The sequence below is a fragment of the Pteronotus mesoamericanus genome, unplaced genomic scaffold (assembly GCF_021234165.1).
Source record: "Pteronotus mesoamericanus isolate MK-2021 breed Mesoamerican mustached bat unplaced genomic scaffold, CSHL_Meso_final scaffold_36, whole genome shotgun sequence".
NCBI classification, from domain to species: Eukaryota; Metazoa; Chordata; class Mammalia; order Chiroptera; family Mormoopidae; genus Pteronotus; species Pteronotus mesoamericanus.
This window is the reverse complement of record NW_026555313.1, coordinates 11,870,170-11,887,179: the sequence shown is the minus strand read 5'-3', so window position 1 is coordinate 11,887,179 and position 17,010 is coordinate 11,870,170. Positions and strand designations below refer to the sequence as shown.

The following is a 17,010-nucleotide window of genomic DNA, read 5'->3' as shown; positions in this document are numbered from 1 at the left end:
GTTGTTGATTCTTCTCTGCAGTGGGCTTCACTGTGGAGTGATATGATGGGCCTGTTTCATTGGGAAACCTCCAGTGTTGGTACCTCCAGGTTCTTTTTTTTGGGCCAATCAGAATCTCTACAAAAACCCTTTTAATCTCTTGCCTGGAGCATTAAGCCAGCTTGCCGGTATTCTGGGAGCTGAGTGGGGGAAGAAGGCTGGGTGACAGAATGTTGAACATTTAAGAATATTAAGTAACACTTCCTATAATGCTCCTGTTTTCAAACTGTATATTCTCAATTATCTGGTTTTCTGAGCCCTGCCGCCTTCTCCAAAGGATAATCCTACAGTGTTCTCTGCTGGTGTGGAGGAGGGGCTCTAGCTTGTTAATTGCTTTTTTGAAAGACTTTTACCTAGCCATCTGTTTTTCAGCACACGTCACTAGTACTTCCACTATTACTTGGTGCTGCCAATTCCTAAACCGTTTGAGGATCTGCAGCTTGGTTTTCTTCTTTACTATCCATTATAATCCACTTCCCCCTGTACCACCCAGGCACGAACTAGCTTCTAGTGTTTAAATCAGGTAGTCATGGGTGATCTGATTTGCCGTGTATTTTCTCTCATTCTTTGTTCCAGTAGTTTTGTACTGTTTTAAAAATTACTTTAATGTCATTTTTTGAGAGGTCATCCTGTGAAGGGTATAGAGTTAAATGTGTATCTTCTATTCTGTTTTATAACATATACCTTTAGATATGACAACTTTATCTTTAGACATGTCCTATTTAGAAAACTTGAGTAAATAATAGTATTAGTATTATGTGATAGTTTTCATATTTTTAAGGAAAATAATTTTTATTTCAAAATTGTTTACTCATATCTACCTGATATTTGTATAATGTGACTTGATACATATTAAGAATTCTAACACTCTGTAGTAAAGTTTACTTAAATATATTGCAAGGGGACTAAATGGTAATGGAAAAAATACAGTAAAGATTAAAAATGTTAAAAAAATTATTGTAAGGAATTTTAGTCTAGGTGTGTTAACTAAATGAGGAATGGGATTTAGTTTAGAAATGTGGAAAATAATAATAATGATTACCTAAAGGATGAAGTATTTTCTACTAGGAATATGGAAATGTTATGTTATCCTTATAACATGGGATCTCTCTCTCTCTCTCTGAAGCATAAAATAGTTTTTCATAATCAACTAAAAAGCTTTCTTCATTGTTTAATTATCATATAACTATAAAAATGAATGTTACTTAAATATGTCCAGTGAGTATATTTATTATATTGATCTTTAATGGAGTTGATAACCTCAGATTATACCATTAAAATTTATTTTAAAATCAAAGTCTTTTATATACAGAGGAGAAGTACTTAAATGTGTGTGTGTGTCCTCCTTGAAGATACTAGTGTTTATATATTTTATATAGTGAGCTATCCTTGTATCATCACTAAGTTTTCATTTATAATCCATGACATCTTGAGTCTGTCTCCACTACCTCCAACAGTTACACCAGGAAAGGATTATGAACAAATGCGAAGGAAGAAAGTTTGTGAGATAATCATGGGATTACCTAAATTTTATTATTGTTATTTTTGCTTTTTATCCACTTTCCCCTTCTTAGAAAATGTTTGGTTTTTAAATATATAGTTCTATTCAGGTAATGATTTTTCTTTTTCTAGTATACATAATTATCTTCTTCCCACAGAACTAGATAATGAAACAAATAACAGTTAATTGAAGAATCATAATAAGTAAAAATTTACATAGTGACAGTTAAAATAGAGATAATCTAAACAACTTTTATAAAACCAAATTTGTATATTTTCCCATTGATTTTGTTTTTTAGTTGTTTTGTGCATGTACTATTAAGCATGGGAAGGTAACTACTTAGGTTATGCAGTGTTAAGTAGAGGGAACTGTCGGGGTAACTGTTGTCACTTTCTGATTCATCAACAGCTTCAGTCATATCACTGTTGCAAGTGACTTGACCATCTTATTATTCTTCAATTCTCTTACAAATAAAACCTAACTCACAGTGCCTTCAGACAGCCAAAGCTAATTTCTTAGATCACAGTCCAGTGTGGATTGGACAGACAGTTTTCTAAGGCGGATCACCTATAGGCAGCAGTTCAGGCTCCAGGCCCCTTTCCTGGTCGGGCTGTCCTCTGGTAGAGTCCTCCCTGAGCATCTGGGATGGAATGAAATGAACATGAAAAGGCACACTGCCTTTACACTGCTTCAGCACACAAACGATGCGTATCATTTCTACATACATTCATTGCTCAGAGCTAAATATGGCCCCACCTAAGTCCCAGAGAGGATGGGGAATTTAGTGTTCTTGTTTGACCAGGAAGAAGAAAAGGAAAGAGATTAGGTGACACAGCCTTTTGGGGAAGCATTTTTATCTGCAGAAATCAGATTGGGGGCATGGCAACTATAGAATTTGAATAATCGATTTTACTATATAGGTATTTATACCAGTATTTTATATTTTATTATTTATCATCATTTAGCCTCAGATGTGTGTGTGCTGTATCTATTAATGTGATTTTTATAAAGTGTAATATCTAAGTCAGAATTTTTAAAAGAGGAAATAATCATCTATAATAATTTCTCTCTCAATCACCTATAATGAGAATATAGGTGAAAAGTCAGCTGTTCCTTACATTATTAGCCAAAGACTTTGAATTTAACAATAAATTGAGTGTTTCAAGTAAAGAGGCTATGTTCAATGTATATTGCTGCAGTCAAATGAAAAGTGAATCCCATATCTGTTTCTTACTAGGTACCTCACTAGTTCACTTCAAATTATAATTATTTGTTCATCTCAGTCCCTCCCTTCCACTCTTCCCTCCCTTTCCTCCTTTTCCTGTTTGCTCTTACTTTATAAAATTAGTGGTAAACAGAAAAGTGATGAGTGATCAATTATAAGTGATCAGTGGAGGCCTGGTGGGAACCCAGAATGTTCATCCCCCACCCGGCAGTAGTAAGCTGCCTCTTCCCTTTTTGGGTTTCTACAGAGCCTGAGTGGGGAGCCTGAACTTCTAGGCAGTGTTTCAGCAGCATCCTGGTTTAATGTCCAGGGAATTATACTGAATGGAAAACACCAGCCCCAAAAGATTGTTTGATTCCATTTATAAAACGTTCCTGAAATGACAAAATCAAAGAAATGGAGAACAAATTGGTTGTTGCCAAGGTTTAAGAAAGGGGTTGGGGGTGGGAGTGAGTGTGACTAGCAAAGTTGGCAACAGTATTGGGATTGCTCTGTATCTTGACTGCATCGATATTAACATCTTGGTTGTGTGTGGTTTTGTAAAATGTTACCATTGGGAGAAACTGGGTTAAGTGTACATGGGATTGCTCTTTATTATTTTGACATATTGATATATTATCATAATAAAATAATTTTAATTAACATATTGAAAAGTTATAAATCGAGTTGACAGATTTAATAAAAAGTGTTTCATCCTCCTGCTCAGATGAATATACTTGCATCACACTCTACAGAGCCAAGTTTGAATCTGTAATTCTCACACATTGTGGGGTTTACACATGGTGCTGGGGGAGAGTTGGCTTTTGGCTCATGGTCTTCAGCCTGCCCCCCTTTCTTCTAATCCCTGGTTTCATGCTGTACTACAGGGGGTGCCTGTGAATACATCTCGACATTGTGGGCTCCATGTCTAAGCTTCTCTACAAACAACTGTTCCTCAGGTCTAAGACTGTGAAATAAGTAGTGAATAAAAAAGTAAAACATAATTTAAAAATAGGGATTTTATAATAATGATGAGTTATTTGAGAAAAGAAAACAGTCTTTTCAGCTTTACTTTATTTGATTTTCATATACTTAGTAGGACTGGATTATATGTGAAAATAGGGCATAGTTTGACTATTCAAGGTTATAAGTGAAGAGTCAGCAGACATAGAAGGGAACCAGCAAATGAGGATGATGAGCATAGGAAGCAATTAGAAGTAAATTCTCCTTGTCTGTTACTGAATTTAAAAGATGCCTACCTGCTCAGAGCGCCTTTTTTGGCTTATGGATGTTTTTCTATGATTTTGCTGTCAGTTATGCATATTTTACTACCCGAATTTGCTTTTATCTCTTTTCTTAATTTACGTTATTGGAAACATTTATTATATACATAAAAATGGGCAGTGTGAGTTTCAGTTTTTTAAAATAATGTATAAATATGTAAAATTATGTAGTATCTTATTTACCTAACCATTTTTCTCTCTTCAGATGTTTAGAAAATCATTGGTAAAGATGTTTGAAGATAAAGGATTGGACTGCATCTTTTTAGAAACCTACATGGGCATGAAGAAACAGTATCATATGGTTTATGAATGCATTCCTCTTCCGAAGGAAGTGGGTGATATGGCTCCCATTTATTTTAAGGTATTTATGGATAATCTTTACATGCATATGTATAGTTTGCTACAGTCCTATTTTATAAATATAGTTATCTTTATTCTTGTATTTTTTCTTCAGTATACTTAAATGAAATTTCATAATATATAAGTAAATAATTTGGTATAAATTTATGTAGAAAGAAGTTTAGGATTTTTGCCTCTAAAGGCATGTTTTTTTAAAGTAAGTGTGAATATGCTAGCAAGTGGTAATTTGTAATTACTATTTCAATTTCTCATTTCTCAACTGAAAAATCAGTTTTATCTTGAGTACTTTCCACATCAAAATTGTAGTCATAACTCTAGAAAACTTATGATTGAAATTCAGAAGAATTACAAATACTGACACAAGTTATAGCTGTTAAGTTTTAGTACTTAATACCTCATCATGCTATTTGTAAAAAGAAACTGGGGGGTAGGCAGAGACAAAGGTATTTGAAAAAATAAATAAAAAAAAAACATTTGTTTTTTAAAAAAAAAAAAAAGAAACTAATATCCAACCTTTACATACAATTTTGGATATGTAGTAAATGACTAGGATTCTTAATTAAGTGTCATAGTATTCAAGCAACTTTTACTAAATAGCATGTGTTTGATGCTGACCTGAATATGATATATTGACAGTTATAAACTAATGTAAATATATAAATGTAGAACCATATATGAAATATAACATGCACAATGGAAAAAGGAGGTCGTATTTTGTGAAATGGTGTTGGAAGACTTACACATGCAATGTTTAGACAATATAGGATGGTAATGTTTATTAATGTGAACTATAAATTTCAGTGAAAAGGATTGTAAAACTTTTTAAGGTTAGTGAGGTGGTGAAAATCTACTTTTCTCTAGACCTTTTTAGAAAAATCTGAATATTTGATTTAAAGAATTATGCTATTAAAGTATAGGAGGATAAGCCAGATAATCCCAAAATCCATACCATTCCTATGTTAAAAAAAAATCAATTGAGTCAGTTGAGAAAGAGATTATTACACTGTTCCTCATTGGGTGGTTTTTTTTGTTTTTTGTTTCTTTGGTACTTCCTCAGTATAGTCCGAGGTGATTGTGAGTATAGGCATCAAGGTATAGGGCACAACATATGGTCATTAAAAATGCATTTTTTGGATTTGGCTTCAATTTTATATAGAATGTGCACATTGAAGTGTCAACAGAGGCAACCCATGCCTTTTAAAAAAGGGAACAGTATATCTGATGTATTTAAATTGTGCTTATTTGAATGTTAATTTCATCATTAAAATTTGCTTTGTTAATAAAGACACTGTACAAAAATGAGATTATTTTATGCTTAGCACCCTGGCCTTTATATTAAATATTTCTTTACCATAAATACTAGTCATATTGCTTAGCCTAGGAAGTCTTATAATGTTATTTATATATTTCCCCCCCTGTATTTTTTTACTTCTTTGTTATATAGCCGGAAATAGTTCAACTACTTAGTTCCTGAAAAGCATATAAATTACTCTTTTTATATTGGGAATAAGAGCTATAAAACTAGGTGTATTTATTTGAGTAGATTTCTATGAATGGAGTAAGGAATTTGTGAACTTTTATATTCACAATTTATGTGCAATATTAAATTGCTTGGTCTTACTAAGGATTTTTTTTTATCACATAAAGTTGAGCTGAAGTTAACGTCAGTACAAGAATTAAGAATGAGAAAAATATAGCTTGGCTAAAGATAAAACTTCGAAAAATCAAGGAGTTCTAATTTTAAATGACAGAAATTAAAGCCTATCCATTCAGAATCACTTACCATGTATAATATACCCTATAATTAATTTACGGTATTGTTTCATTTTTAAATTGTCTCATTGTATTTGCATATATATTATTTCTCATTAACCAATGGTTATTTCTTAGAAAGCCATAATGGAATCTGATGAAGAGTGGTCTATGAACAAGAAATTGATTGATCTCTCTTCAAAAGATATCAGAAAGTCTGTAAGTATTTTTCCCCCCCCTAATATTAGAAATTACACTTAAAGATCCTCATTAATTTCCATATCTTATTTGAGAAATAGACCATTTGGCTAGTTCTACAAATAAAGAAGAAATTCTTTTCATTCTGCCTGATTAGCAAATGCACATTGGTTCAAATGCCTGTTCGAATGTTGACTCCTGGCCGTCTGGCCCTCTGCCATTGCAGTGCCTATAACTGGCCGTGACACTCCCGACTCTGCCCCAGGAGCTCCTCTCATGGGCTTCTCAGCCTCAGTGGGACAAGTGGTGAGAAAGGCTTTCTTGTCAGTAGAATTATAATGAGAGACATTTTCCTAGAGGCTCTATTTTGAATTTGGAACTTGTTTTTTGTTTGTTTCTTACCCAAGGTTTCCTGTTAATTCCTTTAGAATAGTTAAGTGTAAATAGTTAGTTACAAAATAGCCATGGGAATGTAAAATATAGTATAGGAAGTGGAGTAGCTAAAGAACCTAGTAATAACCCATGGACATGAACAAGGGTGTAGGGACTGCCTGAGGGAGTGGGGGTGCTGGTGGAGGGGATAAAGGGGGAAAAATTGGGACAACTGTAATAGTATAATCAATAAAATATAATTAAAAATATATAACATCAGATAGAGGTTTGACCTCCAAAATACATAAAGAACTCACACGACTCCACTCCAAGAAGAGAAACAATCCAATTAAAAAATGGGTAAAGGACCTGGGCAGACACTTCTCCAAGGAAGAGATACATAGGGCTCAGAGACATATGAAAGGATGTTCAGCATCACTAGCCATCAGGGAAATGCAAATTAAAACCACAATGAGATACCACTTCTCACCCATCAGAATGGCCATCACAAACAGATCAACAAACAACAGGTGCTGGTGAGGCTGTAGAGAAAAGGGAACCGTAGTACACTGTTGGTGGGAATGCAGACTGGTGCAGCCACTGTGGAAAACTGTTCAGAATTTCCTCAAAAAGTTAAAAATGGAATTGCCTTTTGACCCAGAGATTCCACTGCTGGGATTATACCCTAAGAATCCCAAAATGCCAATTCAAAGGAGCCTATGTACCCTGATATTCATAGCACAATTTACAATAACCAAGTACTGGAAGCAACCTAAGTGCCCATCAGTAAATGAGTGGATCAAAAATATGGTACATTTACACATACTATGCAGCAGAAAGAAAGAAAGAGCTGCTACCCTTCGCGACAGCATGGATGGAACTGGAGCGCATTATGCTAAGTGAAATAAGCCAGGGGGCCAAAGACAAATACCATATGATCTCACCTATAAGTGGAACCTAATCAACAAAACAAACAAGCAAAGAAAATATAACCAGCAACATTGAAAGAAAAAAGACACCAACAGAATCAAGAGGGAAGGGAGGGGGCGGGGAAAGGGAAGGAAAGGGTCAAGTCAAGGAACATGTATAAAGGACCTCTGGACAAAGCCAAAGTGGGAAGGGATTGAGGGAGGTGGAGAGAGGGGGCAGGAGAAAGTGGTGGCGGGAAAATGGAGACAAGTGTATTTGAATAATAAAAAAATAAAAAATAAAATATCCAGAGGCCCCCCCCGCAGAATGTGTGTGTCTGTGTGTGTATATGTATGTATATATATTGCAAAAATTAATAGATCTGACATGTAACATATAACTGCGTTTTTGTTCATGAGAAGTAGAGAATATTAAATAAGATGAAATAAAAGTAAAATAATTGAGTTAGATAGATTACAGGTTCATTATTCTGTTGGGGAAGTTCTTCACCATATTAAATAGTTCAATATTGATTTACAGATCAAGTTTTAGATACAAGGTTCACATAAGTTGAGTTCTTTTGTAATGACTGCTCTCTTTTCTAGAACTATAAATTAAATGGAATAGAGATAGAATTGTGAATTCCAGTTTGTTTTTTTATTAAAAATGTGGTTTAGTTTACAAATATTTATTGTCTTCTATTTACCAGGCAGTATTTAGGTGCTTGTCATGCATAGTGGAACAAAACAAGAGAAGTTCTCTGACTTGACGGAGCTGATATTTTAGTGCAGGATTTGGGAACCTCATGCCTGTGTGCTAAATCCAGCCTGCTACCTGTTTGTATAAATGAAGTTTTATTGGAAGACAGCTGCACCCTTTTGTCCATGTTTTGTCTTCGACAGGTTTCATGCTACATGGGCAGAGTTGAGAGTTGCGACAGAGACTGTATGATCTGCAAAGCACCCCCACCTACCCCGCAATATTTTTGAATTGAAACCCTGTTCTAGTAGTAGATGTCACTAGAATATTTTTTCCCATTTCTTTTTTTTGGGAAACTAGACTCCTGTTACATATGACTAATAGGATTCCTTATTATATCTCAGTCAAAAGATTCAGATTTCATTGCATTACTGAAGATAGTTTTAACTCAAAGGTAAAATACTCTCTACCACCTTTTCCTCTTCCCTTGCTGGTGAATTAAACTAGACGATGTACTTAAAAACAAAACATAAAAACCCTCCTAAATGTCCTATGTACTTCAGTCTTGTGAGCCTATAGAAAAAGGTATCTAATGGATATACAGCTTTTGTGCCTGTTTTTCACTTGTCATACTGTAATTTCCAATGCCACCGAACATTCTTTTAGAACATGATTTTAATGGCAGTTGAAAGTATTTTGAAGAAGAAATTTTGAAAGAAATATATTCTCCATTTGCTATACTTCATATGTAGTTTTCTTACTGGTAAACCACCACCTACCTAGTATACCTTTGTTTTGAAAAACCTAGACAAATACTTAAATACTCAGAGGGTTCTAATATTTTAACTTAACCATTAAGGAAAATAAGAAAGAGAGACAGATTCTTGGTAGTATATTCAACTTTGAAGTATTTGAAATATAGCACCAGTTGTCTTCTAATTCATCACATAGTGTTGCATCTGAGAGTCACAGTAGGTGGGGAATGAGCCAGGCGACTTCTTAAAGTCCATTTTAGCTTTAGGATTTAGTATTTAGTGGATGGAATTGTGGAGAGAACTTCAGTGTAAGAATAATTCCAAAGCAGGTTGCTTTTTAGGTTAACAAGCTTTCCAGTATCTTTTTAAAATGATAAAAGTGTTTTGAGCATGAATAAACAATCTTGAGTTATTTTAACATTATTTTTATTCTGAAAAAAATCTTACTGTCCTTCTAAGAGCACTGTGTCCTTGACAGTTTCATGAAGTATTTTACCTGCCTTAGTGGAGGTGGGGTGTTTTTTTCTCTCCACAGTAGATCCTTAGCTTTTAGTAGAGAGTCACACATTTGTAATTCATTCTGAGTCTTTGTTGATTTATGTTTTTCCTTGGTGTATGAATATAAGCTTCTCTTTTTAATGGCCATTTTGTGTATTCTCTCTGGGTCTTTTCGTATCTTTGCAGTGTAATGTGCAGTTTATGGAAACATACAAAAGAAACAGGTCTGAATGTTTATTGCAGAGGAGTTGACATGATACTAAATAACTTGTCAAAAAAGTGGTCATTTTTTACATGACTATTTTATTGAGATTTCATATGAATTCTTTCTAACCTTTTAAATGTCGTAATTTTTAAGTTTAATTTTGTGGAAAACATCTAACACATTTAGGGACTGATTTTTTAAAAAACATCTAACACACTTAGGGACCGATTTTTTTTCAAACTAAGGAAAGTCAGTCTCAAGGAAATTTTGGATTTACCCAGATCTTCAAACTCAAAGACAGTTATATGAAATCAGGAGTAACTTCTGGAACATTAAAAGGAGAATATTAAAATACTACTGTTTTTCTACCATAAATAATAATAATTACTATTATTTTTTTTTTGCCACTATAGTCATTGTAAAAAACAGATAACTGTCAGTACCTTTTTAAGAGTGGTACCAGAGTTTTAACTTCTTTCCCCCTGGCTGGTTAGGCAAGGAGAGAAGTGCTAAGTGTGTGCATATTTTGATACTAGGAAGACTATAGCTTTGTACCTTTTGCAGCAAGAGTACAAAGGAGGAGTTGCGGTAACTGTTGTTCTTCATGTAGAAGCAGTTCCGAGTTCGTTGTGCCATTTAGCAGTTATGCCGCAGACTGTTGAGATTTGGTATGTATATTAGTTTCCTAGTGCTGCTATAACAAATTACCACACACTTAGTGGTTTTAAACACCACAGATTTATTGTCTTATAGTCACAAATATGAGTCTCACTGGGCTGAAATCAAGGTGTTCAGCAGGCTTGCATTCTTTCTGGAGCCTCTAGAGGAGACTTTTTCCAGCACCTAGAAGTCACCTGCATTCTGTGGCTTCATCTTTAAAGCCAGCAGTGTGGGATCTTCCAGTCGTTCTGAGTCTCACCCTCCTTTTTCTCCCTTATAAGTACCTTTGTGATTACATTGGGCCCACTGGATAACCCAAAATAATCTCCCCATTTCACTATTTCATAACTGCATCTGTAAAGTCCCTTTGCCATGTAGAGCAGCGTAACACATGTATGGATTAGGTTATTGGTATATTTAGCAGGCCATTATTCTGCCAAACACAATGTAATACAAACAAAAGGCATGGGCACTGTCATTACAAATTGCTTCCTTAAGTTCTCTCTCCTTCCAACTACTGTCCTTTAGTTGATGTATTTCTGTAACATTGTTTTAGCCATTCAGATTCATGTTTCATACATGAGGATCTACTTCAGATAGCAAAAATATTCTCATGGAGCCTTCCATCCTTTTTTCCTTGACCGCCAGTGTTTCACAAAACGCTACTGTTTGGGAGACGGAAATAAAAGTGATATTTGAAAATCTTGTCTGTGTCAAACATTGGGCCATGCACTTTATATGCACTTTCCTTTTGGTTCTCACAGCAAACCTCTGAGCTCTTCATAGTTCTCATGAAACTCAGAGATTTTAAATAACTTGCCTGTGGTTACATAGTTATAAGAATTGGACCTGCAGTTAGAGCCTGTCTCTTTGTTTTTTCTTAATTATCTAGGTCATACATGTTTATATTTAAAGAATGTGAAAATATAAAAAAAACCAAAGTCACAAAACAATAATCCATTTCTCTGCATATTTTGTAAACTGATTGGTTTTTACTTATATTTTTTCTGTAACATGCATAATTCTTAATTAGCCCTAATTTTAATTGCTTTATATATCAAGATGACCCTTTTGTTTCCACCATACTATACTATTTACCTTCAAGTCATGTCTTCTTGAAGACACAGTACAAAATCCATATATGTGATTCAGGGCCGAAATGAGTAAATGCTGACTGTATGAGGGGATTAGAGAGGACAGCTAGTACTATTATATGACTCACTTGAATAATTTCTAGTGACAGAATTGGAGCTTGGAGGAAAAACTTGCATGGACAAAGATTTACTTAATTGATAAATAAATTACAGCCTTTTCCAGTCAAGATAGAGTTTAAAATACTGGTGTGTGTAGAAAGAGGGAGGGAAAGGAAAAGAGGGAAAATAAAGACCCTTGAACAATGTAGATTTGAACTGCATGGGTCCACTTACATGTAGAATTTAAAAAATAAATCACTGTATTGTTTTTGATCTATGGTTGGTAGTCCATGGATGGCAACTGATTATAAGCATTGATCTATGCCATTTTATAATAAGGGTTGGAGCAGTTTAGGTTTTAGTATCCATGGGGGTCCTGGAGCCAATCCCCCGTGGATACTGGGGGTAGTTGAGTTCCTCTGGAGTAAAGATGTACAGGGATTTTCAACTGTGTGGGAGTCGGCACCTCTCACCACTGCACTGTTCAAGGGTAAACTGTAGTTAATCCTGGAGATACTTTGAAATGAGGTTGGTAAACTAAGTATTGCTTTACCCATCTCACTAGTTATAAGAAATTATGATCAAGTTTAATTTATCTTTGATAAATAAATAGTAATAAAGTCTCAGTGATGTTATAAACATAGCTTTATGTATATGTGTGGGCCCGTCTTCTGCTCTGCATTGTGAGGAAAATATAAGAAAGCTTATTTTTATTCTCTATTTGTGTGGTCAAAAGAAAATTATTCTGCTGTTATATTTTCAAAGTGTACCTTTCTTTTCTGTTTTTCCCAAAGACAGGAAAATAATTGGTTTCGATTATAATTGTTGGATGTTATGAAGAGCTGTTTGGCTGAAAGGATACCAAATGAAATGTTTTAGAAAGTTAGGTCATTGCTTTAGTATTTCTAGATTTGGAAATTCATTATATGCTTTTTTTGAGGGATACTTAGTTACTGTCATGCCAGAGAGCAAGAAGAGGGGTTCAGCATGACTTTCTGATTTCATGTATTCATGTGTAATTTATCTGTTTATTTAGGTACCCAAAGGCTTACCTTATTTCTCTGTGGATTTTGGCCTCCAGGGAGGGTTTGCCCATATCATTGAAGATCAACACAAATTTCCTCATTACTTTGGAAAGGTATGTTCACAAATTTAATACAATTTCAATGTTTAGTCATTTGGTAGCACTTTTCTTTTGAAGGGAAGTCACAACTTTGGTCACAATATACAGTGAGGTTGTTGAGTACTGTTCTGCTCAGATTGTAGGGGGACAACATAGAAACTATTAATAAAATTACTTCAGAATATTTGTTACTGTCAGGAATGTCACTTTCAAATGAAAGATTGGTTACAGTGTCAACAGTGACTACAGTGGAGTGAGCCAGCCTTGTGCTGAGAGTGATGACTTGCTCACATTTATTGAGCGCTTACACTAATACAGGTATTTTGAGCACTCATTTAATTCTCATAATAGTTCTATTATGTAGATACTGTTATTACTTTTATTTTACAGATGAAGAAACTGAGCTGCAGAGAGGTTGTATAATTTGCCCAATGTCGTTCGCTAATAAATGACAGAACCAGGGGTGCATGCAACTCATGATTTAACTAGAGAACAAATCATCTCATCTCTTCATTTATAATTAAGCACCATGTAGTTTGGGAATGATATATAACTCATTTCGTGCATAGCTTCTGGGCAGATACTAGAGTGCAGATCTTTTGATGGCCAGTAGGTTCTTTTCGGTATTACAGACTGCCTTTTAGGAGTATAGTCGTTACATGTGTGTAGTCCTTACATGTGTCTACTGGGATCTGGGTAGGATGTAAGTTAGTATCGGGGCCTGGAATGAAATTAATACAGCCACTGAAGCAGCCTAGAGAAGTCCAGGCACTAATAGCTCTAGAAGTGACCTTTCAATCTAGTGTAGATCGGCTTTTCTGCTCAGGTCCTCTCCTAAATTCATCGAGGAGACTCGGTGACTTCCCAGGGTTCCCTGCTCTTCATCCCCACTTTCATGTCCTATAAAAGATCATCATCTACAATGAATAGGGGCATGTCAAGAGAGATCTCAGCTCCGGAAGTTGGGATTAAAAATTTCATGCCATTCCCCTTAAAGGATTAACCAGGGGCCCAAATCATATGTATCTCTGAACTGTTGAGATATATCACAGAAACTAGTTTGAGAAATTTTCATAATTCTTTTTTCCAATGTTAACTAGGAAGAAATTTTCATTGCTCTGAAAAATTCTGTTGTTATTCAGTGATGACAGAATTTTGTCCTCGAACATATCTGTGGATTTACTTTTTTAAAACTTGATTCTAATGAAAATGAAGTAAATTATCATTTACTTGTGTGCATTTAATTGGGAAATTATCCTCCCTCGAATGTTATGCATACATTATAGTTGATACGATACTGTTTTAATGTTTAAAATGAAAGCTTCCTCGGTTAACATTGCATCACTGATTTGCTTTTCACAAAAATTGCTTTTGAAGAAACAGCTTGTGAGCCCAAGAATCCCCTTTAGTCTGCTACCTAAGCAGTTGTTCACAAAGCAAGGAGGGATGGTCTCTTTCCATTAACAACTGTGTTAGTAACAAACAAGAGTCAGTCCTCCATGGTGCACATGAGACAAAAGTTGATGTTTCATAGAGACAAAGTTAGATCAGTTTATAAGCGAGGCTTTCTTAAACTCTGCTGTGTACTTGGACTGATGCCAAGAAACTGTTAACGTCTGAATTTACCCCATTTCTCCTGATGTCTCCTACAAACTATTAGCCTCTTTATTTGCCAGCCTCAGTGACAGAGATTCCCATTTCCATGAAACTTTTCCAGATTTATTTAACAAATAGAATTTTTTTTTGAGATCCTTATAATTTGCATTTACCTATTCTACTTTATAAGACAGTCCTTTTTATAGTTGGGTTATTATTACTCTCACCACAGCTCCACATTCTGTTATGAGCTCTCTAAAGAGCTCCTGTGTATGTTAGTTTTTTTGTATCCCCTACAGTATTTCACTCTTCCTTTACACAGTAGGTTTCCTTGGTATATTTGTTAAGATGAAGAATCTGTGTCTTAGATTATGTCCAAGATCATACCACACAGAGCTGGACTGAATATGCAGAATTCAACCCTTAGCCCATTGCTTTCCTATCCTGCCCCTCTGTAAATATTACAGTCTTCCCGTATCTTTCTGTAGGTGGATACTCACAAGCATATATTTGATTAATTTCTGTAACTAATAGCATAGAAAGAGGATCATGAAGGAAATAGTGTAGAATAATGAGGAGTTAAAATCCATTCCTTTTAGGGATTGGGAGTGTGACTTTTAAAATGAAGATGATACATGATTTTTAATTCTTGATTTATATACAGTAGTATTACAATTTGCTTTTGATTCCTGAAAAATAATAAAAGAAATTGGTTTACAAATATAGTGGCTAGCAGAAAAAATATTAGTCTGAGATTCAGACACAGTTGAACAACAAAGTTAATAATTATTAGATATTGATTAACTTTTTCTTCATACTGGAGCAGCCAATATGGACCAAATTAATTAAAATTCACTCTCTCTTTCTGCACTTCGCTGCTATCTGGTAGTGTGCTAACAAGCAACACAATGGACAAACTGCTTGACAGGGAGACACAGTTAGGACTCTGAAAGTTACAGAGTTTACATAGTTAGAACGAATTGAAAACAAGACATGTTACACTTGAAACTAATATTTATGTAAAATTTGAACATTTTCATGGAGAACTACTTAGTGCTATACTTGGTAGCAGAATAAGCAAATAGTTTGATTTGTGTTTTCAGTATTTATACACACATGTTTATATTTTTCTTGTTCTTTAAAAGGAAATCATTGGTGGGATGCTGGATATAGAGCCAAGACTTTGGAGGAAAGGGATCCGAGAAAGCTTCGAGGATCAGAGGAAGAAAGCGCTGCAGTTTGCTCAGTGGTGGAAACCATTTGACTTCACCAAAAGTAAAAAATGTTGAGATATGCCTCATGTTTTATTTCCTCTTCAGATTTTTTTTGGCTTTATTTCCATAGCACATAACTAAACAACCGACCCTTGGGTCACAAGGATAGTCATGCTCCGGGTCTGTGACAACTGTGCATCATTGGATTGTGTTGTTTCCTTCTCCCCCTGCTCCTGTGGACTTCATTGCAGTAACCTGGGACTAAGACCAGATATATTGGGTGACCTGCATACGTTCCTGTTCTGTACCTACATCTTGGTGTTCTGAACTTGCCGGTGAATATACAGAAAGACCTTTCCAAAGGATTAGCTAAGAAGTATAGCAAATCATTGGTCAGAAGGAGATGGATTGGCTTTAAGGTTGAGTCTATTGATTGACTTCTTTTGCATTTTTTTAAATTAAAAGTTGGCATATTCAGTAATAACTGATATTTCTTTTCATAGCATTTTATAGAGGATCTCTTAATTTTCTACCAGTAGCACGTGCGTGTATGTATGTATGTATGTATGTATATCTCACTGCTATTCATTATTAAGAATGTTCCAAAGGTAATAAAGACTTAAATGAAGGCTCTGAATAGTGTGGCTCATTTGGTTGGGTGTCGTGTCGTGGAGTGAAGGGTCACTAGTTTGATTCCGGGTCACGGCACATGATTGGGTTGCAGGTTCAGTCCCTGGTTGGGGTGCGTATGAGAGGCACCTGTTCGATGATTCTCTCTCACATCAGTGTTTCTCTCACTCTCTTTCTCCCTCCCATCCCCTCTCTCTAAAAATAAGAAACAAAATCTTTTTAAAAAGACACTAATTTAAAAAAGAATTACATGAAGTATATAACATGTTCATGATTTGTTTTTAATTCTAGATTTTAAAAGTGTCTTTGAATTTCAGTGAGTTTAAAAGTAATTGTTCTGAAAAAATGATTTTTTAAAATTATATTCTACTGATTGTAGCATTACAGTTGTCCCAGTTTTTCCCCCTTAGCCCGCCTCCACCCAGTTTCCCCCACTCTCTCAGGCACTCCCCACACCATTGTTCAAGTCCCTGGGTCATGCGTGTAAGTGCTTTGGCTACTCCATTTCCTATGCTGTACTTTACGTTCCTATGTACTTTCCTATGCAGTATCTATTCTGTAACTACCTATTTGTATTTCTTAATCCTCTCACCTCCTCACCCGTTGCCCCACAACACCCTCCCATCTGGCAACCATCAAAATGCTCTCCCTACCCATGATTCTATGTTTTTCTTGTTTGCTTAGTTTGTGTTTTAGATTAAACTGATTACAGGTTATATATTTATTGCCATTTCAGTGCTCATAATTTTGACCTTTTTCTTAAATAAGTACCTTTAACATTTCATATAATAATGGTTTGGTGATGATAAACTCCTTTAG

The 17,010-nt window shown here is 35.0% G+C and overlaps 1 protein-coding gene across 1 annotated transcript in view; it reads left to right on the top strand.

Annotated features, from left to right (window-relative positions):
* Positions 1–16,102, top strand: part of CWF19L2 (CWF19 like cell cycle control factor 2) — a 107,902-nt gene extending 91,800 nt beyond the window's left edge. Inside the window, exons 15-18 of the mRNA XM_054592499.1 lie at positions 4,233–4,388; positions 6,278–6,358; positions 12,665–12,766; positions 15,493–16,102. Coding sequence (XP_054448474.1) covers positions 4,233–4,388; positions 6,278–6,358; positions 12,665–12,766; positions 15,493–15,636 — 483 coding nt within the window. The 3' untranslated portion in view covers positions 15,637–16,102. The remainder of the gene's footprint in view (positions 1–4,232; positions 4,389–6,277; positions 6,359–12,664; positions 12,767–15,492) is intronic.
* The last annotated feature ends 908 nt before the right edge of the window (positions 16,103–17,010 follow it).